This window comes from Manis pentadactyla, chromosome 4 (genome assembly GCF_030020395.1).
Source record: "Manis pentadactyla isolate mManPen7 chromosome 4, mManPen7.hap1, whole genome shotgun sequence".
Lineage (NCBI taxonomy): Eukaryota > Metazoa > Chordata > Mammalia > Pholidota > Manidae > Manis > Manis pentadactyla.
Genome location: NC_080022.1, coordinates 93952495 through 93979870, shown reverse-complemented (window position 1 = coordinate 93979870; position 27376 = coordinate 93952495). Strand labels below are relative to the sequence as shown.

Genomic DNA, 27376 nt, shown 5'->3' with positions numbered 1-27376 from the left:
TACCATACTAAACTTCATTTCTCTCAAGCAATATTTGTAATCTATAGGAATGTTTAGAATAGATCAGAGGATGGATCATTTTAAACAATACCTCCCTGTTACCTAATTTTAGATAGAATCTACTCATGTTTTAAATGACAAGTCAGATTTATAAAAATATTTATACACAGTCTGTATAGGAATGAGTTTAGGGATATTCACATACATAGTTTTATTTCACTTTTATTTACACATTTAAAGCATATATTATGGTATAATTTTGAGTATCTTTCAGGAATTGATGAACTCATTTCTTTTTGTAGCTAATAAGGATTCACTACATCTGACAACATGCCTCCCTTTCACTTGACTTAGACCAAGAGGAGAAAAGTTGCTCTAAATCTATTAAGAAAGAAAGTTGTAGTTGCTGGCTTTATAAATTTGTAATTACTGTTAATTAGCCTGTCTTATGAACTGATATTGCACTTCATTTAGTATAAATGAGTGAATTTATATGCTCAGGTTGGTTCAGTATACTTTCTAAGGAATATACTATAAAATAATATCTTTAACTCCAAAATAACACATGATTCTTTCCAAAACAAACCAACCTTCTGGAATGATCTATTTTTAATTAAAGGATCATGGCAATCTTCTTTCTCTTTTTACAGGGAATTGACATTGGAGATAGTTTAACAATTCCAGATGAATTCACAGAAGATGAAAAGAAATCCGGACAGTGGTGGCGGCAGCTTTTGGCTGGAGGCATCGCGGGAGCCGTCTCTCGAACCAGTACCGCCCCTTTGGACCGCCTCAAAGTCATGATGCAGGTGAACTGCACGAGCTTGTGTCTAAGTTTGTCCTAAATATTTTAAAACAATGGGAAATACGATGCTTTGAAAAAATTTTTTTAAACTTCTCAGTAATGGTCTTTCATACCTTTAAAAAAGTCTCTACTTTATTGGTATTACCCTAAATTCAGTCCATGTAAGTATTTCAGTGTTTTACCAAATCTAAAATTGTTGGTATGTGTGTGATAAACTTTGAATCTTTGGTGGTCTGTGTTTAATTGAAAAATGTTTAATTAGAAAAAGGTCTCCAGCCATTATTGTAGGGTTCTCCTCAAATTATTTATATATTCCTTCTATTTTTATGTACTTTCACAAAATTATAATATTTCTGAAATCTAGAATCTTGGAACCAGGATGTAATTTTTAAAATTATTCTAAAGCGAGGTTAACAGAAAAAGACCTGCATTTCAATACTGATTTTACTATTTACTAAAGTGTAGCTTTGGCTGGTCAGATTGAAAAGGAATTTAAAGTTTATTTGGTGCTCATTCTGGCAACCTGTTTAATACTCAGTAACACAGTGAGGTGAGAATTTTATCCTCATATTATCCTTAAATTAGCTCATGGTTCTTATACTGCATAAATGCTGAGGTCTCATTTTCCTTTCTTCTGAAGTGGGAATAAGAATATAACAAGAACAGTAGAATGAAATGATGTAAGGTATGTGAAAATGCCAGATACACTGGAACACCCTATTGGAATATACTGGTTGCTTTAAAAATACTTTGAAAATTGTGTGGTTATACCTGTGATCAACATGTTTTATATTTGTCCTTAGATTTCTGTACAAAATGATGTCTGATGATATTTTAAATTAGCATCCATTCAGACTGTATCTGAGGCTCAGTGTATATCTAGGGGTAAAGATAATGCTTTAAAGAAAAAGGAGGAGGAATTGGTGTGGTGTGTTTCTTTAGGAACAACAGTAAGTTGACTTTGAAGGAGCTTGAATAAGCACTCATCTTTTCCTTTGTCATATTTCAATGTAAAATTTATTTAAAATAAAATGGTTATCTGTACATTTTAGTTCCTGTAAGTTCAAGGGGGTTCCCAAAACTACCTTTAGGTTCAGTAATTTAATAGGACTCACAGAATCACTAGAAGATTTTACACTCATGTTTATGGTTTATTACAGGGAAAAGATACAGATTACAATCTGCCAAGGAAGAAGTGCATAGGGCCAGGTCTGGAGAAGTAACAAATACATAGTTTCTGTTGTCCTCTCTCCGTGATGTGTTACTTTCCTGGCATTGATGTGTGACAGTATGCTCAGAGTGTTGCAGACCTACCAAAGAAGCTCACCTGGACCTTTGGTGTCCATAGTTTTTACTGTGACTTGATCAGGGAATCGACATAGGAGATAGTCTAACAATTCTGGATGACCTTTAGTCTTCAGCCTCTCCCATCTTTTTTCTTTTTTTTTTAGTAGTAACTCATTTTGTGTAAGTTGAAACAATCAGAAGAATTTCTGACTTCCTTAATTATTTTTAATTAGATTTAAGCAGTTTGTATATAAAGGAAATCATAAGGTCTAGTATAGTTTAATAGCTATCACATCTGTAGTATGAGCCAAGTAATAATTCATCAGTGCTCAGGAGGTGACACATTTTCTTCTGAATTTATTGCCTGGAGTGGTCTTGAGATAAGCCATAGCTGGTACAGTTTTTGCTTCTGGTTTGAGGCCGTGTGCATCCGGTATCTGTGGCTTTTATATTCATACCACCCAGCTATTTCCAGACCCATTTATATTTCATGTTGGTATTACTTCTTGGAGGGATAATATAGTACCTGCAGTACCTTTAAAAATTTTTCTTAAACTGAACCTGTTCACATTCCAAAGAATGTTCTATAGCTTAATGTACAATTTGGCTCATGTTGTCTTATGAATGTTCATCATAATTTTAATTTTGATTTTGTGTTCTCTCTCTGCTTTCCCACACTGGATATCAGTTTTTCTTATGTTTAGATTCAGAGTCAGCCCTGTAAAATGGTAGTAATAATCCTCCCCATTATTATATATTTTCTCAACCTTCTATATTCTATTTTCAAATACATCTTGCAGTTATAGACAGTATTAAGGAAGGTAGAGTTCATATGGTTACTTTAGAAATGAGAACAAGAACATTCTACCAGTATTTTATATCATTTTGCTTTTATTTTTAGGTCCATGGTTCAAAATCAGGAAAAATGAACATATATAATGGCTTTCGACAGATGGTGAAAGAAGGAGGTATCCGCTCCCTTTGGAGAGGAAATGGTACAAATGTCATTAAAATTGCTCCTGAGACAGCTGTTAAGTTCTGGGCATATGAACAGGTAATCATTATCACCTGTTGAATTTATTAACAAAGAGGAGTTAACACAGATTCAGTAACAACATATAATACTTCTTGGATTCTTATTTCAATGCACAATTTTCCATATATATGGAAATGTCTCTTATAAGAGATTAGACTAAAACTCAAAGTGTCCTTCTGACAACATTCTGGGATTCTGAATTTCATGTTAATTATAAAGTCTTTTGTATTCTTTTCTATGTAGCTCTTAAAAGAACTGTAGACTTCTGGCTTATTCATTTTGAATTGAGAATAGAAGTTGCACACCAGCACGAATTTTATGAGAGTTTCCCAGTGTAACATCTGGGAGGACAACTTAAGTCGAGGTCCTCTGTGTACAGTGACGCTGCTGTGAAGTGGAGTGGAGCTGAGAGTGAAAGCTCCCTGAGGGCAGGCGCTTGGCTGCTGCTCGTGCGCTCTGGCCCTGAGAGCCTGGCATTGGACAGGTGCTCGGTGCTCCTGGTGGGAGGGAGGGAGGGAGGGGATTCATTTACCTGAGTCGGCTTCTCCGTGGACTTTGATCGTCTGCGAGGCTGCTTCAGCATAACAACATGGTGTTGAGAGGAGATAGGGTAGTGAATTTTAGAGTTTGGCTCCCCTTTTTGATCATTAATAGAACTGTCTAGTTGAGCATCCACAAAATTACTTTTTCCATCATTTCTTTTAGTATTGCTCATCACTGACTCTAAGAACCTTGAAATTTAACTCCATCTTCTGTTTTGTATCATTTCAAATAGATTTTTGGTGATTTTGGAGAGTGTTTTGTTCTTTTTTGGGGGATCATTGATATACACTCTTATGAAGGTTTTACAAGAAAAACAATGTGGTTACTACATTCACCCTTATTATCAAGTCCCCCCATGCCCCATTGCAGTCACTGTCCATCAGTGTAGTAAGATGCCACAGAGTCCCTATTTGTCTTCTCTGAGCTACACTGTCTTCCCTGTGACCCCACACACACCATGTGCACGAGTCATGATACCCCACAATCCCCTTCTCCCTCCCTACCTCCACACCTGCCCACTCCCACCCCTCCCTTTTGGTAACCACTGGTCCCTTCTTGGAGTCTGTGAGTCTGCTGCTATTTTGTTCTGTCAGTTTTGCTTCGTTGTTATACTCCACAAATGAGGGAAATCATTTGGTATTTGTCTTTCTCTGCCTGACTTATTCACTGAGCATAATACTGTCTAGCTCCATCCATGTTGTTGCAAATGGTAGGATTTGTTTCTTTCTTATGGCTGAATAGTATTCCATTGTGTATATGTACCATATCTACTTTATCCATTCATCTAGTGATGGACACTTGTTCCATATCTTGGCTATTGTAAATAGTGCTGTAATAAACATAGGGGTGCATATGCCTTTTTGAATCTGAGAAGTGGTTTTCTTTGGGTAAATTCCTAGGAGTGGAATTCCTGGGTCAAATGGTATCTCTATTTTTAGTTTTTTGAGGAACCTCCATATCGCTTTCCACAATGGTTGAACTAGTTTACATTCCCACCAGCAGTGCAGGAGGGTTCCCCTTTCTCTGCATTCTCGCTAGCATTTGTTGTTCCTAGTGTTTTCTATGTTGGCCATCCTAACTGGTGTGAGGTGATATCTCATTGTGGCTTTAATTTGCATTTCTCTGATAATTAGCGATGTGGAGCATCTTTTCATGTGCCTGTTGGCCATCTGAATTTCTTGTTTGGAGAAATTCCTGTTCATATCCTCCACCCATTTTTTAATAGGGTTATTTGCTTTTTGGGTGTTGAGGCATGTGGGTTCTTTATATATTTTGGATGTTAACCCCTTGTTGGATATGTCATTTACAAATATATTCTCCCATACTGTAGGATGCCTTTTTGTTCTGCTGATGGTGTCCTTTGCTGCACAGAAGCTTTTAGCTTCATATACTCCCATTTGTTCATTCTTGCTTTTGTTTCCCTTGCCCGAGGAGATGCATTCAGGAAAAAGTTGCTCATGTTTATATTCAGGAGATTTTTGCTTATGTTTTCTTCTCAGAGTTTTTTGGTTTAATGACATACATTCAGGTCTTTGATCCATTTTGAGTTTACTTTTGTGTATGGGGTTAAACAATAATCCAGTTTCATTTTCTTGCATGTCGCTGTCTAGTTTTGCCAATACCAGTTGTTCAAGAGGCTGTTATTTCCCCATTGTATGTCCATGGCTCCTTTATTGTATGTATATATATATATTTTTTGAAGAATATTATGTTTACTAGGCTCTCCTCTACCCCAAGTCCCCCCCACAAACCCCATTACAGTCACTGTCCATCAGCATAGCAAGATGCTGTAGAATCACTACTTGTCTCTTCTGTGTTGCAAAGCCCTCTCCTTTCCCTCACCCCCCACATTATACATGCTAATCATAATACCCCTTTTCTTTTTCCCCATCCTTATCCCTCCCTACCCTCCCATTCTCCCCAGTCTCTTTCCCTTTGATAACTGTTAGTCCATTCTTGGGTTCTGTGATTCTGCTGCTGTTTTGTTCCTTCAGTTTTTCTTTTGTTCTTATACTCCACAGATGAGTGAAATCATTTGGTATTTATCTTTCTCCGCTTGGCTTATTTCACTGAGCATAATACCCTCTAGCTCCATCCATGTTGTTGCAAATGGTAGCATTTGTTTTCTTCTTATGGCTGAATAATATTCCATTGTGTATATGTACCACATCTTCTTTATCCATTCATCTACTTGATGGACACTTAGGTTGCTTCTATTTCTTGGCTATTGTAAATAGTGCTGCGATAAACATAGGGGTACATCTGTCTTTTTCAAACTGGACTGCTGCATCCTTGGGGTAAATTCCTAGAAGTGGAATTCCTGGATCAAATGGTAAGTCTATTTTGAGCTTTTTGAGGAACCTCCATACTGCTTTCCACAATGGTTGAACTAATTTACATTCCCACCAGCAGTGTAGGAGGGTTCCCCTTTCTCCACAACCTCACCAACATTTGTTGTTGTTTGTCTTTTGGATGGTGGCCATCCTTACTGGTGTGAGGTGATATCTCATTGTGGTTTTAATTTGCATTTCTCTGATAACTAGCAATGTGGAGCATCTTTTCATGTGTCTGTTGTCCATCTGAATTTCTTCTTTGGAGAACTGTCTGTTCAGCTCCTCTGCCCATTTTTTAATTGGATTATTTGCTTTTTGTTTGTTGAGGAGCATGAGTTCTTTATATATTTTGGATGTCAAGCCTTTATCGGATCTGTAATTTACGAAAATATTCTCCCATACTGTAGAGTACCTTTTTGTTCTATTGATGGTGTCCTTTGCTGTACAGAAGCTTTTCAGCTTGATATCGTCCCACTTGTTCATTTTTGCTTTTGTTTTCCTTGCCCAGGGAGATATATTCATGAAGAAGTCGCTAATGTTCACATCCAAGAGATTTTTGCCTATGTTTTTTTCTAAGAGTTTTATGGTTTCATGACTTAGATTCAGGTCTTTGATCCATTTTGAATTTACTTTTGTGTATGGGGTTAGACAGTGATCCAGTTTCATTCTCTTACATGTAGCTGTCCAGTTCTGCCAGCACCATCTGTTGAAGAGACTGTCATTTCCCCACTGTATGTCCATGGCTCCTTTATCGAATATTAATTGACCGTATATGTTTGGGTTAATGTCTGGAGTCTCTAATCTGTTCCACTGGTCTGTGGCTCTGTTCTTGTGCCAGTACCAAATTGTCTTGGTTACTATGGCTTTGTAGTAGAGCTTGAAGTTGGGGAGTGAGATCCTCACCACTTTATTCTTCTTTCTCAGGATTGCTTTGGCTATTCGGGGTCTTTGGTGTTTCCATATGAATTTTTCCTTTACTGTATATTAATTGACCATATGTGTTTGGATTTATATCTGGGCTCTCTATTCTTTTTCCATTGATCTATGGGTCTGTTCTTGTGCCAGTACCAAATTGGCTTGATTACAAATTGGCTTTTAGTAGAGCTTAAAGTCAGGGAGCATAATACCCCTAGCTTTATTCTTTCTTCTCAGGATTGCTTTGGCATTTGGGGTCTTTTGTGGTTCCATATGAATTTTAGAACTATTTGTTTTAGTTTGTAGAAGAATGCTGTCAGTGTTTTGATAGGGATTGCACTGAATCTGTAGATTGCTTTAGGCAGAATGGCCATTTTGACAACATTAATTCTTCCTATCCATGAGCATGGGATGTATTTCCATTTACTTGTATCTTCTTTCATTTCTCTAATGAATGTCTTATCGTTTTCAGGGTATAGGTCTTTCACCTCCTTGGTTAGGTTTATTCCTAAGGATTTTATTCTTTTTGATGCAATTGTGAATGGAATTGTTTTCCAGATTTGTCTTTCTGCTAGTTCATCATTAGTGTATAGGAATGCAACATATTTTTGTGTATTAATTTTGTATCCTGCAACTTTGCTGAATTCAGATATTAGTTCTAGTAGTTTTGGAGTGGATTCTTTAGGGTTTTAGTAATAGAAGTAATTTTTACCATGAGTAGAGAAATACAGTTTTACTAGGAGAAGTATTCTTGTGTACTTGCATGGGGCTCTTTGGATCCTGAGGAACAGAACCCTGGCTGGTTTGGGGAATAGGAGCCCCTGTAGGGATGCCTGCGGCATTAAGGGGGGTAGGGACCCTCGGGGAAGCACAGGAGGTGGACCCTCACTGACCTGTCCCTTTTCCATGTGTCGTCTTCTCTCTATTGACTTAACCACTTCTCCCTCTGGTGTCAGGCTAATTACTGCTGTAGACTCACATCACATTTCTAAGAAGGAATTTGGTTTGCCTGGCTTATGAGCATAGTCTGTGTCTGGGCAGAGCTTTTCTTTCTTCATGTAGAAAGATAATATATTAATAATGGTAACATGTACTCCAGTTGCTGGATGTCCAGCATGGTGCTGTACTACATGTATCATCTTACTTAAAACTGTCAGCATCCCATGGGATAGGCACTGTTATCACAGGGAAGGGCAGTGGAGCATGGAATGTTCATGAACTTTCTCTGGGCCACCTGTTTCTGGGGTTCCAGCCTAGATCTCCCTGACTCAGGAGCTCCTGTTATTAACATACTGGCCTGTTGATATTTTGGCTGCCCTGGGGTCAGATTTGCACAGTTGGCCAGATCAGCTGTGTTGGTACTTTAGAACCAGTGGGCTGCATGGGCGCTGGGCTTGGTGTGTTTGTATAATTATATGTAGCACTGATAAAAATGTTTTTGTAAGTTGTTCTGTTTATGTTTGTTTGCCACATATTTGTTAGTTTTATTCGTCCTGGTAAAAATAGGCTCACCTTGAAAAAAGAAAACTATGGGGAAAATAGCCAAAAAATTATGAGCACTTTATTAATCCTGGGATAATTCATCTGGGAAAGAATAACATTCTGTATCATCAAAGGAGCAACTGGGTCCCATCTGTGGAACATCTGTGTTCTGTGGAAATCTAAGTTGAAACCTCCTGTCCAGTAAACTGAACGTATCAGCATTTAAGCTCGCTTTCTTCTATATATTGTTAATGCAGTGTCTGCACTTTAAGTAATATCATCGTATTGTCAATTATTTGATTTCTAGGAGCTCATTTATATTTTGGTACTGTCTTAGCTCAGGCTGCCCTAACAAAATACCATTCGGTGTTGGTTTAAACAACAGAAATTTATTTCTCACAGTTCTGGAGCTGGGCGTCCAAAATCATGGCACTGACCAACTTTGTCTGTGGGGAGGGCCCCCTTCCTGGCCTGCAGATGGCCACCCTCTCACTGTGTGCTCACTTGGCCTCACCTTGATGCATACATGTGGAGAGAGAGACAGAGGGAAGGGGAGAGAAAAAACTCTCCGGTGCCTCTTCTTTGAAGGGCATGAACCCCGTCATGAGAACCCCACCCTCATGACCTCCTCTAATTCTGATCACCTCCTACAAGCCCCACCTCCAAATGTCATCATACTGGGGGACAGGCTCCACAATCTGCATTGGGAGGAGACACCATTCAGTCTGTAGGAGGTATTAATTAATGTGCACTTAAAATTTTATTTATACAGTACAAGAAGTTGCTTACTGAGGAAGGGCAGAAAATAGGGACATTTGAGAGATTTGTTTCTGGTTCCATGGCTGGAGCAACGGCACAGACTTTCATTTATCCTATGGAGGTAAGTACCATTGTGAAGTCTGACTGTGTTAATGGTGTTTGTATTAATTATCTATTTCTGTGTAGCAAGTTATCCCAAAATTAACAGTTTAAAACAACCAGCATTTATTTTCTTATGGTTTCTGTGGGTCTGGGGTCCAGGAGTAGCTTAGCTGGGTGCCTCTGGCTCAGGGTTTCTCAGGGGCTGCCGTCAAGGTATCGCTCAGGGCTGCAGTCACTGAAAGTCTCCGCTGGGGTGGATCTGCTTCCAGACTCACTCCTGTGTCTGTTGCCAGGCCTGCCTGGTCATGGGCTGCAGACATCAGTTCCCTATCAGTCAGGCATCTCCATAGCTGCTTGAGTATCCTCGTGACATGTAGCTGGTTTCCTCAAGTCCACCATCTAAAAGCGGGAGAGCACATGAGTGCGAGTGAGCACCTGAGGTGGAGGCTGCAGTCCTGTGTCCCTTCTGCTGTCTTCTGCTGGCCACACAGACCACCCCGCTGGAGGGGACTGCCCAGGGTGTGAATACCAGGAGAAGGGGAGGCGTGGGGGCAGGCCTTCTTAGGAGGCTGGCTGCCACAGTGTGGATGAGAATTATAACACCCATTCCTCTCCAAAGGGTTTATGTACCATAAATTTAAAAATGAAGCCTCAAGATTCAACTAGCTGGTGGTAGTCATAACTTACCGCCTTCTGGAGCACAAATTGGCAAACCATGGACCTGTGGACAACTTTGTACACAGCCCTTGAGCTAACAGTGGTGATCTTTCTTAAAAAGAAAAGAAATTTGCTCCTCTAGAGCAAAAATAATATTGTGGACGTAGATATCTTTATTGATATGACAGAAGGTTTTTCAGTAACTGATAAGACTCAAGCAAAATATACTTTTGGTTTTCATTTTTGGGCTATGCATATTAATATAGCTTTCCTTGCACACCCCTCAAAAAATATCCTCAGTATCCAGCCTTTCTTTTATGTCCTCCAGTTCAGCTCATAGCATCACCTTCCCACCTCCCTACTGCCCCCATCCTGTGTTCCAAGCTCGAAGCACCGGAGTCATCTGTTACACTATCATTTTCCTCACCTTCCTTTTCTAATTGGCCACCAATTTTGTGAAGACAACAATAGATTATCTTCTCTCCATTTTCTCTGCCTCTGCCCTCATTCAGATCCTCTTTGCAATAAGGGTCCTCTGGGTTCTGGTCTCAGCCTCTCAACAGAGAGAATAACGTGAGGGAGAACACATCAACAAGTGGGGTCATTCGAGTAACCTTATATGCTAGGTTTTTATTCTCTATAAAATTACTTCTTTTGAATTTCATGATGAATTAATATGAACAATAACATTCTTATAAAATTTTTTCATAAACAGGTTTTGAAAACCAGGCTAGCTATAGGCAAAACTGGACAATACTCTGGAATATTCGATTGTGCCAAGAAGATTTTGAAACATGAAGGCATGGGAGCTTTTTACAAAGGTTATGTTCCCAACTTATTAGGCATCATACCTTATGCAGGTATAGATCTTGCTGTGTATGAGGTGAGTTTGTGGCATTCATCTGAATGTGAAAATGTACCCATCTGTTTGTTGAGTCTAAAAATGTAGTTAAATATTTCTTATTGTTAGAATTTGACTTTATGTAAAAACATACATATATGCCAGGAAACAGTTTGTGACCAAAAGTAGATTCAGGGGTGTGCTATTTGATCTTTCTTTTTCAAGTTTCTTGAATATGAGACTCCATATACCTGTGGTCACTTTTATATTAGATTTCCCTGTGAATTATTTTTATTAGTGAAGAGAGTGATCTCACATTTGGATATAGTTGTTCAGCTTAGAAGGTGGTACTAGGGATTTTTTTGAGAGGAGAAAAAATAAGCAAAAATGTCATGTTTTCTTTGATTTGTTAACATCTGACATTGATAAGGCCAAAAGATTGATATGGATAGCACAGATTCATCCCTTGTACTGAAGAAACAGCTCAGACTACAGATCTTGGATCAACCATGTCACTTAAAGCATTTAATAATTTATGACTCTGACGAACATTTATTGAGCACACACTATGTGCAAGCCACTGGTTAGACGCTGGATCTAGAAACTGAAAGGAGGACTTGGTTTCTGCCTTTAGAAAACTGAGGGTCTAGTTGGGGAGGCAGACAGCTAACTCACAGTGTGGTTAGTTGAGCTGCGACAGAGGTAGGAAGCCTGGGTAAATTAGGAAGGGACCCAACCTAGAGCTGAGGGGAAGGGTGGAATGTGTAGTGAAAGCTTCCTTAGAGAACTTTACCTTTTTTTTTTTTTCAGTTTTATTAAGATATAATACACTTTCGCTCCTATAAAGTGTAAAATTCAATGGCTTTGGGCATTTAATTAAAAGTTTAATTTTATAATTGTAAAATATGTATCATGTAAAATTTGCCATTTTAACCATTTTTAAGGGTTTAGTTCCAGGGCATTAATTACATTCACAGTGTTGTGCAACATCACCACTATCTATTTCCGGGTCTTTTTCAGCATCCCAAATATAAACTCTGTAACAACTATGAAATAATTCTCCCCTCTTCTCCCTTCAGCTCCTGTTAACCTCTCATCTACTTTCTGACTCTCTGTATTTGCCTGTTCTAGTTATTTCATATGAGTGGAATCATGCAATATTTGTCCTTTTTTGTCTGGCTTATTTCACTCAGCATGTTTTCAGGGTTCATCCATGTGTAGCATGTATCAGAATTTCTTTTCTTTTTATGGCTGAATAGTATACCATTGTATGTATATATATCCACATTTTGTGTATCTGTTCATCTGTTGATTAACCATGTGGGTTGTTTCTACCTTTTGGCTACTGTGGGTATGGCTGTGCTTTCAATTGCTTTGGGTATATTCCTAGGTGTAGAACAGCTGGATCATACTATAATTCTGTTAAGATTTTTGAGGAACTGTTAAACTGTTTTGCATAGAAGCTGCACCCTTTTCATTCCCACAAATAGTGCGCAAGAGTTCTAATTTCTCTACATCTTTGCTAACACTTGATGGTTTTTGGGGTTTTTTTGTTTTTTGTTTTTTTGGTGAGTTTTTTTGGTAGTGGCTTCCTCACAGGTATGAATCAAAAGCATTATCTAGTTATTTTGATTTTAATTTTTCTGATGATAAGTGACATTGAGCATCTTTTCATATGCTCGTTCATTTACTTATCTTTTTTTGGGAGAAATATCTATCCAAGACCTTTGTCAATTTATAATCATCTTTTAAATTGTTGAGTTATAGGAGTTCTTCACGTATTTAGGATATTAACCCTAATCAAATATATGATTTGCAAATGTATTCTCCCATTCTATAGATTGCCTTTATATTCTGTTGATTGTTTCCTTTGCTGCACAGAAATTTTTAAGTTAGTGAAGTCTATATGTCTGTTTTTGCTTTTGTTGCCTGTACTTTTGGTGTCATTTCCAAGAAACTGTTGCCAAATCCAATGTCCTGAAGCTTTTATGCTATGTAGGATTAGGTCTTATGTTTATGTCTTTAATCCATTTTGACTTAGTTTTTTTATATATAAGATAATAGTACAACTTTATTCTTTTGCATGCAGATATCCAATTTTCCCAGCACCATTTGTTAGAAAGACTGTGCTTTCCCTAGTGTATAGTCTTGGCACTCTTGTTGAAGATCATTTGGACATACTTTCAAGAGTATTTCTGAGCTCTGTTTTGTTCCACTGAGCTATGTATCTCTCTTTATGCCAGTACCACACCGTCTTGCTTACTGTTGCTTTGTAGTGTATATTAAAATCAGGAACTGTGAAGCCTCCAATTTTATTCTTCTCTTCTGAGATTATTTTGGCTATACTCAGCACCTTTGAGATTCCATATGAATTTTAGGCTGGTTGAGATTTGAATAGGGATTGCATTCAATCTGTATATTGCTTTGGGTGTAGTGTTTTAGTATACTTGGGCTACCAAAAGGAAATACAGTGTTTCCCACATATCAGCATATGTTTTTATACTTAAAATATTTTATAGTTAAAAGATGGATTAGCACATATATTTTATACCATTTCTCTCAGCTATTGCCTTCTAATGGAAGTATAGGGACCTAGGATAATAGGGAAAAAAGCATGGCCTGGGGGTCAGTATACTTGATTCTGTATCCTTTTTAAAAAAAAAACTCCACTGATACTAGTTTTCCTCATTTCTGAAATCAGAAGAATAGCTCCACCTCAGAGCTTCTGTAAAAGGCCTAAATGAAAAAACATGTGTAAAGTACAAAATTACATGCAATTAGTAGTATATTACTCTTATTAATACTCACCATAGGAAATGTCCTTCAGATCCTACATTTGGTATGCTATTGATCTTCTCATTTCTTCAGAAGAAAATGAGCAGCCAGTGCAGACTTCCTGTGTTCTGAATCCCTGGTGGCTGCTCCACCCCTGTGCAGGGCTGCTGCTCTTGGGACTGTACTGCCAACCTTGCAGAAATGTGGCCTGCCTCTCATAAGGACAGGAGCAGCTGGGAAATGTTCATGTTGTGTGAAAGCAGCTATAAAATTACTTGTTCATTATTTTTCTTCTTTTCTGTTTCTCTGGTAGCTCTTGAAGTCCTATTGGCTAGATAATTTTGCTAAAGACTCTGTCAACCCCGGAGTCATGGTTCTGCTGGGATGTGGCGCTTTATCCAGCACCTGTGGTCAGCTGGCCAGCTACCCCTTGGCTTTGGTGAGAACACGCATGCAGGCTCAAGGCGAGTTTCTGATGAAAGAGGGATGGTGGTAAACGTGTTGCATTAGTGACATGCTTCTGGAACTTCAATTTCTAGTGAGACAGCAGAGTGTGGTTGTAAGCTAGTGTTTCTCAACCTTTTTGTCCTGATTGTCTCCCTAAGGAATCTTTTTAGAAATTCTTTTCCTAATCACTCCCTCTTCATGAAATTTTAATACTGAAATTTAATGAAATTTAAATACAATAAAATTTAATACCATAGGTGCACTGCACATATGCATATATGTACATAATTCATAAACAGAGTACGATTTTGTTGCCTGTGCTGAGAATACATGTTTTAAGAGTATAACCTTTAGTATCTAGATGGTTCAGATTCTTGCCCTGAACCATTTTGGATTTTCACTTTCTCCTCTGTAAATGGGAATGAAAACCATGTAATAGTGTAAGAATTAGCAACAATATATGTAAAGCACCTGGCCTTTGTTGAATTCTTGGTAAATGGTGGCTGGAATTATTTCTTATTACTGGACCCTGCAGCTTTTGGACTGTGATCCTTGCCTGTGTGGCACTGTCTCCTCCCTGGGCCTTGAATACACTGCACCCTCCTGGCTCTCCTGCCATCTCATTGATTATTCTCTTTTCTTATGATTTCCTGGCCTTTATTGCTATTTTAAAGTATCCATTCTGTGCCTTTCTTTTCTTTTTTGCTCCTTCCTTGGCCATTCTCACTCACCCACTGTCATTTCTTTAAATAGTCCACCTGGGCATCTGCAGTTATTTCTCCAACCTGTCTTCCAAGCACCAACCACCCGTCCCCTAACCAAGCAGTCAGTCTTTAATTAACGAATATTTCCTGAGCCACTGTCGGGTGCTGGACACTCTGCTGGATGCTAGGGTGAGAGCAGTCCGCAGGTCAGGTGTGGCCCCTGCCATGGGGGAGTGGAGACACACACTCGGCAAGCAAATACCCTCGTTAAGCCCCTTCCCTCGGTGGGAGGGGCACTGAGCAAGGGCTTCCAACCTTGTCTGGGAGCCGCAGAATGTTGTCATTGAAGCTGAGCCTGGAAAGGCAAGTGGGAGTTAGCTGGGCAACTGGGGGGCAGGGGAAAGAAAGAGCCTTCCAGCCTGAGGAAAAGCATATGTGAAGGAACTGAGGCAGCAGAAAATGGGCACGCCTGAGGAGCTGAAAGGAGATCATACGGCTGGAGAGGAAGAGGCCAAGTACTAATAAACTAAACATTCATGTGTATTCTCTCATTTAACCATCCCAACCATCTTTGGGGTTGACACTAATATTATGTCCATTTTGCATATGGATAACTGGGGCGAAAAGAGATTAAGTAACTTCCCTAAGATTATGCATTTATGCATTTGGGTAACTAGCAGAGCCAGACTTCAAACCCAGCCTGTCTGATTGAAAGCATTGCCTAACAAGTCATCCCCTCCCACCTGCTGACTCCTGTTCAGTGTCTTGGGTGGCTGATAAGTGTGTTGTTTCTGAAGCCGGGGTCTGATCATTTTATTCCTGTTCAGAAGTATTTGTGACTCTTCAGTATCTTCAGAATAAATTCTGAAGTTCTTGGTGGGATGCCTTTAATAATCTGGCCCACTTGACTTTTCTCGCTGCGCCCTCCGTTTCCCCACCCCTCCCTCGCCCTCCTGCGGCCACCTCCTCTGGCGGGAGTCATCACCGCCTCCTGCGGGGAGTGGTGTCCCGGTAGCCCAGTGTTTCTGCCCTCGTCTGCTGCCATCTGCTGCTCCGGCAACACCGCTTTCCCTTCCTCTCCTTCTTGCCTATTGAGGTCATTTTCAAGGACCAGGGACCCTGTATTTTCCTCTTCTCCCCAAAGTGTTCCCCAGCTCCCCTTACTTCCCAAGATCAAACTGTTCTGCCCTCAACACTTGGCTAATGGTGGGGGGTGGGGGTGCTGGCAGGGTGGGATGGTAGAGAGCGCATGAGCTTTGGAGCAGAAAGACCATCAGCTCTCAGCTGTCCCACTTGCTAGCCAAGTGTGTTAGGTAAGTGTCTCCATCTTCGTAAGCCTCCAATTCCTCATTTATAAAACAATATATAATAATACTTGTTATTGGTATGTAAAGTAATTAGCCCAGTATCTAGCACATAGTAATATTACACTCAACAAATAACTGTTATTCCCACCATTATCACAATCAGGGCACCTACTGTTAGGTGCCATACAAGGACAGTCATAAAGGGGTACTTTCTTGGGCCCCTTGGAATACGTTATATTCTTTCATTGTATTCTAGCGTATCATTCTGAATCATAATGTGAATGGTAACAAATACACAAATCATAATGTGTATAATAACCAAACATGCTTGAAGATTAAATTAGCCTGTTTTCTCTCTTATTTCCTAGCCATGGTAGAAGGAACACCACAGGTGAACATGGTGGGCCTCTTCCGACGAATAGTTTCCAAAGAAGGAATACCGGGACTTTACAGAGGCATCACCCCAAACTTCATGAAAGTGCTCCCTGCTGTAGGCATTAGCTATGTGGTTTATGAAAATATGAAACAAACTCTAGGAGTAACCCAGAAATGACACGTTGAATTTTTTTGCTTTAGCCAGATTATTGAAACTTTCAGCAGTCTCTGAATTATGACTTTTTCTCCTAGAATTGCAACAAGTCTCTGGCAAAAGGAGTCCTACTTTTTTCAGAAAAGGGAAGAGCAGATCAATGATCACTTCAGACATTTGGGCTTAATTTTATATATACAGAAATGTTAAAAATCACAAAGTTGTGTTTCATCTTTTTTCTTATTTGTCCTTTCTACAAATCCCTGCATTGAATCCTAAATCTGAAAAATGTATGGCTTGAATAAAATTTGTTTTGTGTGGTAGGATTATAGACCATTAATCTTTATTTTGGTTGATTCAAGTTTATGCCAGTTCCTTTAAAGTTACATGTCTTAAAAACAGAATGACTAGAAAATAGAAAATCTTGAAACTCAAATTGCTTTATGTATTTTGAATGTCTTCATTGACTTATTAAAATTTTCTTGTAGAACCAGTAATAAAAAAATCATTGCATGAAAGTATACTTCACAGCAGCCAAATAACTAATAAGATGTACGTCCTTACCTTTCTTTAAGCCGAATAAGAACATACGTGGCAGAGGTTTAAGGCATGTGAACACCCGAGCCCATTCATACTGCTTTTGTGTGAGGAGCAGTGATAAAATGGTATTTATTTCAGTGGGTCTGTCTCCACTATCACTGTGCTGTGGCTTGGTTCCTGGGCTGACACACTCATGGTCACTCTGTTACTCTTATGTTACCAACACAAAGCCCCTTACTCTGTTATTGCTTTGAAAAATATCAGGAAACAAAACCCTTTTACTTCTATCAGTGTCTGAAGAGCATCTCTCTTTTCTTTGTCCTTTTTTCCTACTTGAATCAGATTCTGTTTTAATCACCAAGTCTTCCAAGGACCCTTCTTGGTTATCTGAAATTTCTTGATTACCTGAGTGGGTTGATCACAGGTGAGTGACATTCTCATTTCCCCCTCACTATCAAGTTTTTTGAACCTGCAATTTTCAATTTGGGCATGCAAACCTGGGACAGTAGTACATATTAATAGTAGCCTATAGTAATCATATATGTTAGGTACCTATGTTTAATGAAAGGCCCAATTTATAAACATGTACATTTATACTCTCTCTTACCCCAAGTTTTAGGAACATATTAAGATAGATGCAACTTAATTTATACTATCAATACCATGTTTTTATTTTACTAAAGTCATCTTTGTAGTCAACTATCTTTCCTGATTTGTGTGACTAGGACTTAGAAAAACATTTATTAGCTGAAATTATTCTTATTAGTTCCTAAACTTGTTTGATTTCTAGTAATTTCTGTTTTAAATTGCCAACATTTTAATGATAATCTAGTGACATAATAGGCATTTATTCTGTTTGAACCTACCTCTTACGTTTTCTGAACCAAAGAGAAATGTTGGATTTGTATTTGTGAAACATATTCTAAAATGTAGTTTTTATTGTATTAGCTATGCCTGATAAATGTCTCACTATTTTTATAATACAAATGATAAGCATGGGACTCTATTTTCAGGGCTGTTTGTACTTTTGAGTAATACATAAGTGACAAGGTGCATGATTTTTTTACTCAAAAATTATGGCATGAATAACTGAAATTTCAAGCTACTGAAAACTAGTCATTGTTCATTATGAAGTAAAATTGTTTGCTACTTAACATTTGTAAGGTATGAATGTGATTTATCTGTGTGTCTTGTATGTTTTGAAAAAAATGATCTTATATCTTTTGAAAAGAGCCTGGAGTTGAAGATAGCTTTATTTCGGCATTTTTGCATTTACATGCCCTTTATATTAAAAAAATACATAATATGTTTGTTTTTGAAATGACTTGTTTCCTCATTTCTAAGAAATAGTATAACTGAGGCAAAAAGAAGGCTGTATCATACAGGTCACATCACTGGCAGTAGTTTGAGTAATATTTTTCACATCTGACTCCATATAGTCTTTCCAAATATTTTGGCTTTTCCTAAAGAGCCATAGCAGTTGTTGTCTCTATCATTCATTTTGGCATAAGAAGGTGGTTTTTGTGATATCACGAGTCCACACTTATAATTACAGTTACACCCCTGAGGGTTCACAGTGTCAAGGAGAATCCAAAATCTCAGGATTTATTGGCACATATTGGTGAAATGTCAGTTTTCCTGGAAGTTGTGGGAGGCAAAAGCTAAATTTAACTGGTAAGTAATATAAAAGCTTTTTTATAATGCAGATTACAAGTAAGTACAAAATATATTAAAAACAGAGTGAAATAAAACTTGAAACCGGGGCGGAGCCAACATGGTGGCATGAGTACGACAGTGAGAATCTCCTCCCAAAAACATATATATTTTTGAAAATACAACAAATACAACTAATCCTAAAAGAGAGACCAGAAGACACAGGACAACAGACAGAATACAACTACACCAGCGAGAACCCAGCGCCTGGTGAAAGGGGTAAGATACAAGCCCCGGCTCGGCGGGACCCGAGCACATGTCCCCCCAGCTCCCGGCGGGAGAAGAGTAGACAGAGCGGGAGGGAGACGGAGCCCAGGACTGCTGAACACCCAGCCCCAGCCACCCACACCAGAGCGCAGGCACAGTGCATGCGTAGAGAGGGCTGGTAACTAATGAAATAGGGCAGCAAGACCTCTGAGCGGGTGCCGAAGCTGATGCCCCTGTGACAAAGAAAAGCGGAGGCTTTTTGAAAGTCTTAAAGGGACAGGGATTTAACAGCTGGACGGAAACAGCATAGGTCACAGCCCAGTGGCAGGAAATTACAGGGAAAACCAGGCGCACTAACCCCCTGGGCAACAGCTCTGAGACCCCTCACGGAGGTAAACAGCCAAACAGCCCCCCCATCCATTACCCCTCCGGGCGCTGCGGAAGCAGAGAAACAGCCTAAGGCAAACCCTGCCCACAGAAAGGGAGATCCATCCATATCGGCCGGGCAAGACACAAAGACCCAGCCTACTCGCAATTACCCAACACAAGCCACTAGAGGTCGCAGTTGTCCCAGTAAAGAAAGGCCAGTAGCAAGCGAGAAGTTTGGCCCTCCCAGCCGACAGTCAATAGCACCTGTCAACATGAAAAGGCAAAAAAATATGATCCAGACAAGACTAACCCAGACAGCTTCGGCATCTGCTACATCTTCCCCTGAGAAGGAACCTGGGGAGATAGATTTAACCAGTCTTCCTGAAAAAGAATTCAAAAAAAAAGTCATAACCATGCTGATGGACTTTCAGAGAAATATGCAAGAACTAAGGAAGGAGAATACAGAAATAAAACAAGCTCTGGAAGGACTTCAAAACAGAATGGACGAGATGCAAGAGACCATTAATGGACTAGAAAACAGAGAACAGGAACGCAGAGAAGCTGATGCAGAGAGAGATAAAAGGATCTCCAGGAATGAAAGAATTTTAAGAGAGCTGAGTGACCAATCAAAAAGGAATAATATACACATCATCGGAAGAGCAGAAGGAGAAGAGACAGAAAAAGGGATAGAAAATGTCTTTGAAGAAATAATTGCCAAAAACTTCCCCAAACTAGGGGAAGAAATGGCCTCTCAGACCACAGAGGTACACAGAACTCCCATGACAAGGGAGCCAAGGAGGGCAACACCAAGACACATAATAATTAAAATGGCAAAGAGCAAAGACAAGGAAAAAATATTAAAGGCAGCCAGAGAGAAAAAAAAGGTCACCTACAGAGGAAAACCCATCAGGCTATCATCAGACTTCTCAACAGAAACCCTACAGGCCAGAAGAGAATGGCATGATATACTTAATGCAATGAAACAGAAGGGCCTCGAACCAAGACTACTGTATCCAGCACGAATATCATTTAAATATGATGGTGGGATTAAACAATTCCCAGACAAACAAAATTGAGGGAATTTGCCTCCCACAAACCACCTCTACAGGGCATCCTACAGGGACTGCTCTAGATGGGAGCACTTCTAAAAAGAGCACAGAACAAAACACCCAACATATGAAGAAGGGAGGAGGAGGAATAAGAAGGGAGAGAAATAAAGAATCATCAGACCACGTTTATAATAGCTCAACAAGCGAGTTAAGTTAGACAGTAAGATAGTAAAGAAGCTAACCCTGAACCTTTGGTAACCACAAACTTAAAGCCTGCAATGGCAATAAATTCATACCTTTCAATAATCACCCTAAATGTAAATGGACTGAATGCACCAATCAAAAGACACAGAGTAATAGAATGGATAAAAAAGCAAGATCCATCCATATGCTGCTTACAAGAGACTCACCTCAAACCCAAAGACATGCACAGACTTAAAGTCAAGGGATGGAAAAAGATATTTCATGCAAACAACAAAGAGAAGAAAGCAGGTGTTGCAATTCTGGTATCAGACAAAACAGACTTCAAAATAAAGAAAGTAACAAAAGACAAAGAAGGACATTACATAATGATAAAGGGCTCAGTCCATCAAGAGGATATAACCATTATAAATATATATGCACCCAATACAGGAACACCAACATAATGTGAAACAAATACTAACAGAACTAAAGGAGGAAATAGAATGCAATGCATTCATTCTAGGAGACTTCAACACACCACTCACGCCAAAGGACAGATCCACCAGACAGAAAATAAGTAAGGACACAGAGGCACTGAACAACACATTAGAACAGATGGACCTAATAGACATCTACAGAACTCTACATCCAAAAGCAACAGGATACACATTCTTCTCAAGTGCACATGGAACATTCTCCAGAACAGACCACATACTAGGCCACAAAAAGAGCCTCAGTAAATCCCAAAAGATTGAAATCCTACCAACCAACTTTTCAGACCACAAAGGCATAAAATTAGAAATAAACTGTACAAAGAAAGCAAAAAGGCTCACAAACGCATGGAGGCTAAACAACACGCTCCTAAATAATCAATGGATCAATGACCAAATCAAAATGGAGATCCAGCAATATATGGAAACAAACGACAACAACAACACTAAGCCCCAACTTCTATGTGACACAGTAAAAGCAGTCTTAACAGGAAAGTATATAGCAATCCAAGCGTATTTAAAAAAGGAAGAACAAGCCCAAATGAATGGTCTAATGTCACAATTATCGAAATTGGAAAAAGAACAAATGAGACCTAAGGTCAGCAGAAGGAGGGACATAATAAAGATCAGAGAAGAAATAAATAAAATTGAGAAGAATAAAACAATAGCAAAAATCAATGAAACCAAGAGCTGGTTCTTCGAGAAAATAAACAAAATAGATAAGCCTCTAGCCAGACTCATTAAGAGGAAAAGAGAGTCAACACAAATCAATAGTATCAGAAACGAGAAAGGAAAAATCACGACGGACCCCACAGAAATACAAAGAATTATTAGAGAGTACTATGAAAACCTATATGCTAACAAGCTGAGAAACCTAGGAGAAATGGACAACTTCCTAGAAAAATACAACCTTCCAAGACTGACCCAGAAAGAAACAGAAAATCTAAACAGACCAATTACTGGCAATGAAATTGAAGCGGTAATCAAAAAACTACCCAAGAACAAAACCCCCAGGCCAGATGGATTTACCTCGGAATTTTATCAGACGTACAGGGAAGACATAATACCCATTCTCCTTAAAGTTTTCCAAAAAATAGAAGAGGAGGGGATACTGCCAAACTAATTCTATGAAGCTAACATCACCCTAATACCAAAACCAGGCAAACACCCCACCAAAAAAGAAAACTACAGACCAATATCCCTGATGAACGTAGACGCAAAAATACTCAACAATATTTTAGCAAACTGAATTCAAAAATACATCAAAAAGATTGTACACCATGACCAAGTGGGATTCATCCCAGGGATGCAAGGATGGCACAACATTCGAAAGTCCATCAACATCATCCACCACATCAACAAAAAGAAAGACAAAAACCACATGATCATCTCCATAGATGCTGAAAAAGCATTTGACAAAGTTCAACATCCATTCATGATAAAAACTCTCAGCAAAATGGGAATAGAGGGCAAGTACCTCAACATAATAAAGGCCATCTATGAAAAACCCACAGCCAACATTATATTGAACAGTGATAAGCTGAAAGCTTTTCCTCTGAGATCGGGAACTAGACAGGGATGTCCACTCTCCCCACTGTTATTTAACATAGTACTGGAGGTCCTAGCCACGGCAGTCAGACAAAACAAAAAAATACAAGGAATCCAGATTTGTAAAGAAGAAGTTAAACTGTCACTATTTGCAGATGACATGATACTGTACATAAAAAACCCTAAAGACTCCACCCCAAAACTACTAGAACTGATATCGGAATATAGCAAAGTTGCAGGATACAAAATCAACACACAGAAATCTGTGGCTTTCCTATACACTAACAATGAACCAACAGAAAGAGAAATCAGGAAAACAACTCCATTCACAATTGCATCAAAAAAAATAAAATACCTAGGAATAAACCTAACCAAAGAAGTGAAAGACTTATACTCTGAAAACTACAAGTCACTCTTAAAGGAAATTACAGGGGACACTAACAGATGGAAACGCATCCCATGCTCGTGGCTAGGAAGAGTGAATATCGTCAAAATGGCCATCCTGCCCAAAGCAATATACAGATTAGATGCAATCCCTATGAAACTACCAGCAACATTCTTCAATGAACTGGAACAAATAATTCAAAAATTCATATGGAACCACCAAAGACCCCGAATAGCCAAAGCAATCCTGAGAAAGAAGAATAAAGTAGGGAGGCTCTCACTCCCTAACTTCAAGCTCGATTATAAAGCCATAGTAATCAAGACAATTTGGTACTGGCACAAGAACAGAGCCACAGACCAATGGGACAGACTAGACAATCCAGACATTAACCCAGGCATATATGGTCAATTAATATTTGACAAAGGAGCCATGGACATACAATGGCGAAATGACAGTCTCTTCAACAGATGGTGCTGGCAAAACTGGACAGCTACATGTAGGAGAATGAAACTGGACCATTGTCTAACCCCATATACAAAAGTAAACTCCAAATGGATCAAATACCTGAATGTAAGTCACAAAACCATTAAACTCTTGGAAGAAAACATAGGCAAAAACCCCTTAGACATAAACATGAGTGACCTCTTCTTGAACATATCTCCCCGGGCAAGGAAAACAACAGCAAAAATGAACAAGTGGGATTATATTAAGCTGAAAAGCTTCTGTACAGTAAAAGACACCATCAATAGAACAAAAAGGAACCCTACAGTATGGGAGAATATATTTGAAAATGACACATCCAATAAAGGCTTGATGTCCAGAATATATAAAGAGCTCACACGCCTCAACAAACAAAAAACAAATAACCCAATTAAAAAATGGGCAGAGGAACTGAACAGACAGTTCTCCAAAAAAGAAATACAGATGGCCAACAGACATGAAAAGATGCTCCACATCACTAATTATCAGAGAAATGCAAATTAGAACTACAATGAGGTATCACCTCACACCAGTAAGGAATGCTGTCATCCAAAAGACAAACAACAACAAATGTTGGCGAGGCTGTGGAGAAAGGGGAACCCTCCTACACTGTTGGTGGGAATGTAAATTAGTTCAACCATTGTGGAAAGCAATATGGAGGTACATCAAAATGCCCAAAAGAAACATACCATTTGACCCAGGAATTTCACTCCTAGGAATTTACCCTAAGAATGCAGCAATCAAGTATGAGAAAGACCAATGCACCCCTATGTTTATCGCAGCACTATTTACAATAGCCAAGAATTGGAAGCAACGTAAATGTCCATCGATAGATGAATGGATAAAGAAGAGGTGGTACATATACACAATGAAATACTACTCAGCCATAAGAAAAGGGCAAATCCTACCATTTGCAGCAACATGGATGGAGCTGGAGGGTATTATGCTCAGTGAAACAAGCCAAGCAGAGAAAGAGAAATACCAAATGATCTCACTCATCTTTGGAGTATAAGAACAAAGGAAAAACTGAAGGAACAAAACAGCAGAATCACAGAACTCAAGAATGGACTAACAGGTACCAAAGGGAAAGGGACTGGGGAGGATGGGTGGGTAGGGAGGGATAAGGGGGGGAGAAAAAGGGGGGTATTAAGATTAACATCCATAGGGGTGTGGGAGAAAGGGAAGGGCTGTACAACACAGAGAAGACAAATAGTGATTCTGTAACATTTTGCTATGCTGATGGACAGTTACTGTAAAGGGGTATATAGGGTGGACCTGGTATAGGGGTGAGCCTAGTAAACAAAGTATTCATCATGTAAGTGTAGATTAATGTTAAAAAAAAAAAAAGCAGTTCCTGTGTGGTGACCTCCAATGAGTTCTACACAATGATATAAAGGGCATATAAAAGTGTAGGCAAAGGGTCTGTTTGTGTTTATACAGAGGATCAAAGCCTAATTTGGCTACCCCGAAAATGAACTAAGATACGATATGAAAAAGAACTTTCAACATCAGCACTCTTGGGAGGACTCATGCCAGAAGATGATCATCAAAAAAACCCCAACAAAGATCCACGCACTGCTACAGCTGTAGATGCACTCATCCCACCAGCTCCTGGACTTGCCATGGGAATGAAGGAGATATCTAAGCTGGCCTGTGCATACAGTAAAACAACAAAATCGACTGGATCTATATGGTTGGAACTCAACCAAGAATTAGGAGAAGTGCAAATTGTAGCGCTCCAAAATCTTACAACTACAGACTATTTACTGTTAAAAGAACATATGGGATGTGAACAGTCCCCAGGAATGGGTTGTTTTAATTTATCTGAATCCTCTCAGACTGTTCAAGTTCAGTTGGACATTATCCACCATATCATAGATAAGTTTTCACAAATGTCTAAGGTGCCTAACTGGTTTTCTTGGTTTCACTGGAGATGGCTGGTAATTATAGGTATGCTTTGGTTATGTTACTGTACTCCTATTATGTTAATGTGTGTGCACAATTTACTGAGTAGTTTAAAAACTATACATGCTGAAGTTACTCTACAAGAAGGTATGTCAAAGAAATAATCAATCTCCCCAGGTTTTCTTCCGCCTGCTACTTCTATAGCTTTTCTTCTTCCTTCCTAATTACAACCCTTAAATAGAATTCGTGCCATATATCGAATTTACCGAGTATCATAATTCTTCCAAGGGGTAAAGACACCTCAAGACAAATACTGGGCATAGAAGCCACAGGGCATAAATATGCAAAGAAGTAAAAAGCTAACCTTTTCAAACAATAAGGCTTCTCTCTCACTGATCAACTTAACATTTCCCTGTATGGCCCCGGAAGATGACTGGTTAGCCAGAGATGGGTAAGATTCCTCAAGGGAGGAACAACCTAAGACAGGCACAGTCGCAGGGGGGCCATCAGGTGAGAAAATGGGGATCAACAGAGGTGAGGCTTAGAACCTCCCCCCCATTCTGAGAGAAATCTTCTGCATACGTGGATGTTTTATTGCCCGTGTCTAGCTTGGATTAACACATAGTCTACAGGCATACACCTGATCATCTACATTTGCTCTCTTACAACACTAAACTATGTTTTCTACCTTTATCTTGTATCTACCTACCACTTCAGCATTTTATTAAAAATAATAATAAAGAGAGATGTGGTATCCACATATAAATCAAGTATAAAAATCAAATGAATATTCATATTTGAACTGACTGTTTATAGTTCATAATGCATGAGCAAAACTGAAAGCTTCTGTGATGACTGCCCCTGTAATGTTCACCATGTAACTTATTCACTATGTAAGAATTTGTACTCCATGTAAGAACTTGTTCGTTAAGCTTCACAAGATTGGAGACTGACGAAAATTAGGCTTGGGGTGGATTAATGATTGTGCATTGAGCATTGACCCCCCTATACAGAATTTTATTGTTGTCAACAACCATTTGATCAATAAATATGAGAGATGCCCTCACAAAAAAAAAAAATATATATATATATATATATATATATATATACATGCACTTCCAATTGTAAAATAAATAAGTAACCGGGATGTAATGTATAGCATAAGGAATATAGTCAAAATATTGTAACAACTTGGTATGGTGATAGGTGGTACCTAGAATTATCATGTATATAAATGTTGAATCACTGTGTTGTACACCTGAAACTAATGTAATACTGTGTGTCAACTACCCTTCAATTAAAAAAAAACAAAACTTAAAACCACAAAGGAAATGTCTGTGTTTTAATTAGAATGCCACCCAGACTCCAGGAGTAACATATCAGCCCTCCTCTGCCCTCAGGAACCCTTTGTTAGAAAAATGCTGCCAGACTTACATCTTGCCTCTTAGTCTTTCATCCACATTAAGAGAATAACCTTCATTTGAACAGGGATTGTATTTTATACTATTCTGCTCAAGCTTAACAACAGGTCCTATGTACAAAAGTGTGGTATGATTTCTATATCCCTAAAAGGAATTTTGCTGGCCCTTTTGTTCTCATGGAATTTTTTTTTTTTTTTGAGAAGAGCACCAAAGGGGTAATGATATTTTTAGAGGGGGGAAACCAGCAGCGCTCCCCTCCCTTCTTTGCCAGGTTCTGTCGTGGGAGGCGGGTGTAGCGGGCTGCTCACTCAGAGGGCGCTCCGGGAGAGCAGGCCCTGCCGTTTGCTCAGGTCCGCGCTGCCCGGGCCGGCCCACTGCTGCCCTCTGACCACAGGACAATTGGAGACTCTGCTCACAGCCCTCCGGCAGGTGTGGAGAGGCTTTCTGGTTCTTGTGTTTTCTCAGCGGATGAGCAGGTTCTCCGGGTGTCAGCGGGCCCCACGCCCTGTACTCGGTTGCTCAGCCAGAGCCGCTGCAGCGCTGTTTGCTGTGAAAGCAGAAGC

At 39.2% G+C, this 27376-nt stretch overlaps 1 protein-coding gene across 11 annotated transcripts in view; it reads left to right on the top strand.

Moving 5' to 3' along the window:
• SLC25A24 (solute carrier family 25 member 24) overlaps positions 1-18383 on the top strand; it is a 71473-nt gene extending 53090 nt beyond the window's left edge. For 8 of the 11 annotated variants that reach the window (XM_057500489.1, XM_057500495.1, XM_057500494.1 and 5 more), the window contains 6 exons: positions 651-809; positions 2994-3146; positions 9174-9281; positions 10635-10802; positions 13849-13999; positions 16362-18383. In XM_057500489.1, the coding sequence (XP_057356472.1) occupies positions 651-809; positions 2994-3146; positions 9174-9281; positions 10635-10802; positions 13849-13999; positions 16362-16546 (924 nt within the window). In that variant the 3' untranslated portion in view covers positions 16547-18383. Of the gene's footprint in view, positions 1-650; positions 810-2993; positions 3147-9173; positions 9282-10634; positions 10803-13848; positions 14074-16361 lie in introns of all 11 variants that reach the window. The other 3 variants (XM_057500486.1, XM_057500487.1, XM_057500485.1) reach the window with 3 other exon arrangements.
• The last annotated feature ends 8993 nt before the right edge of the window (positions 18384-27376 follow it).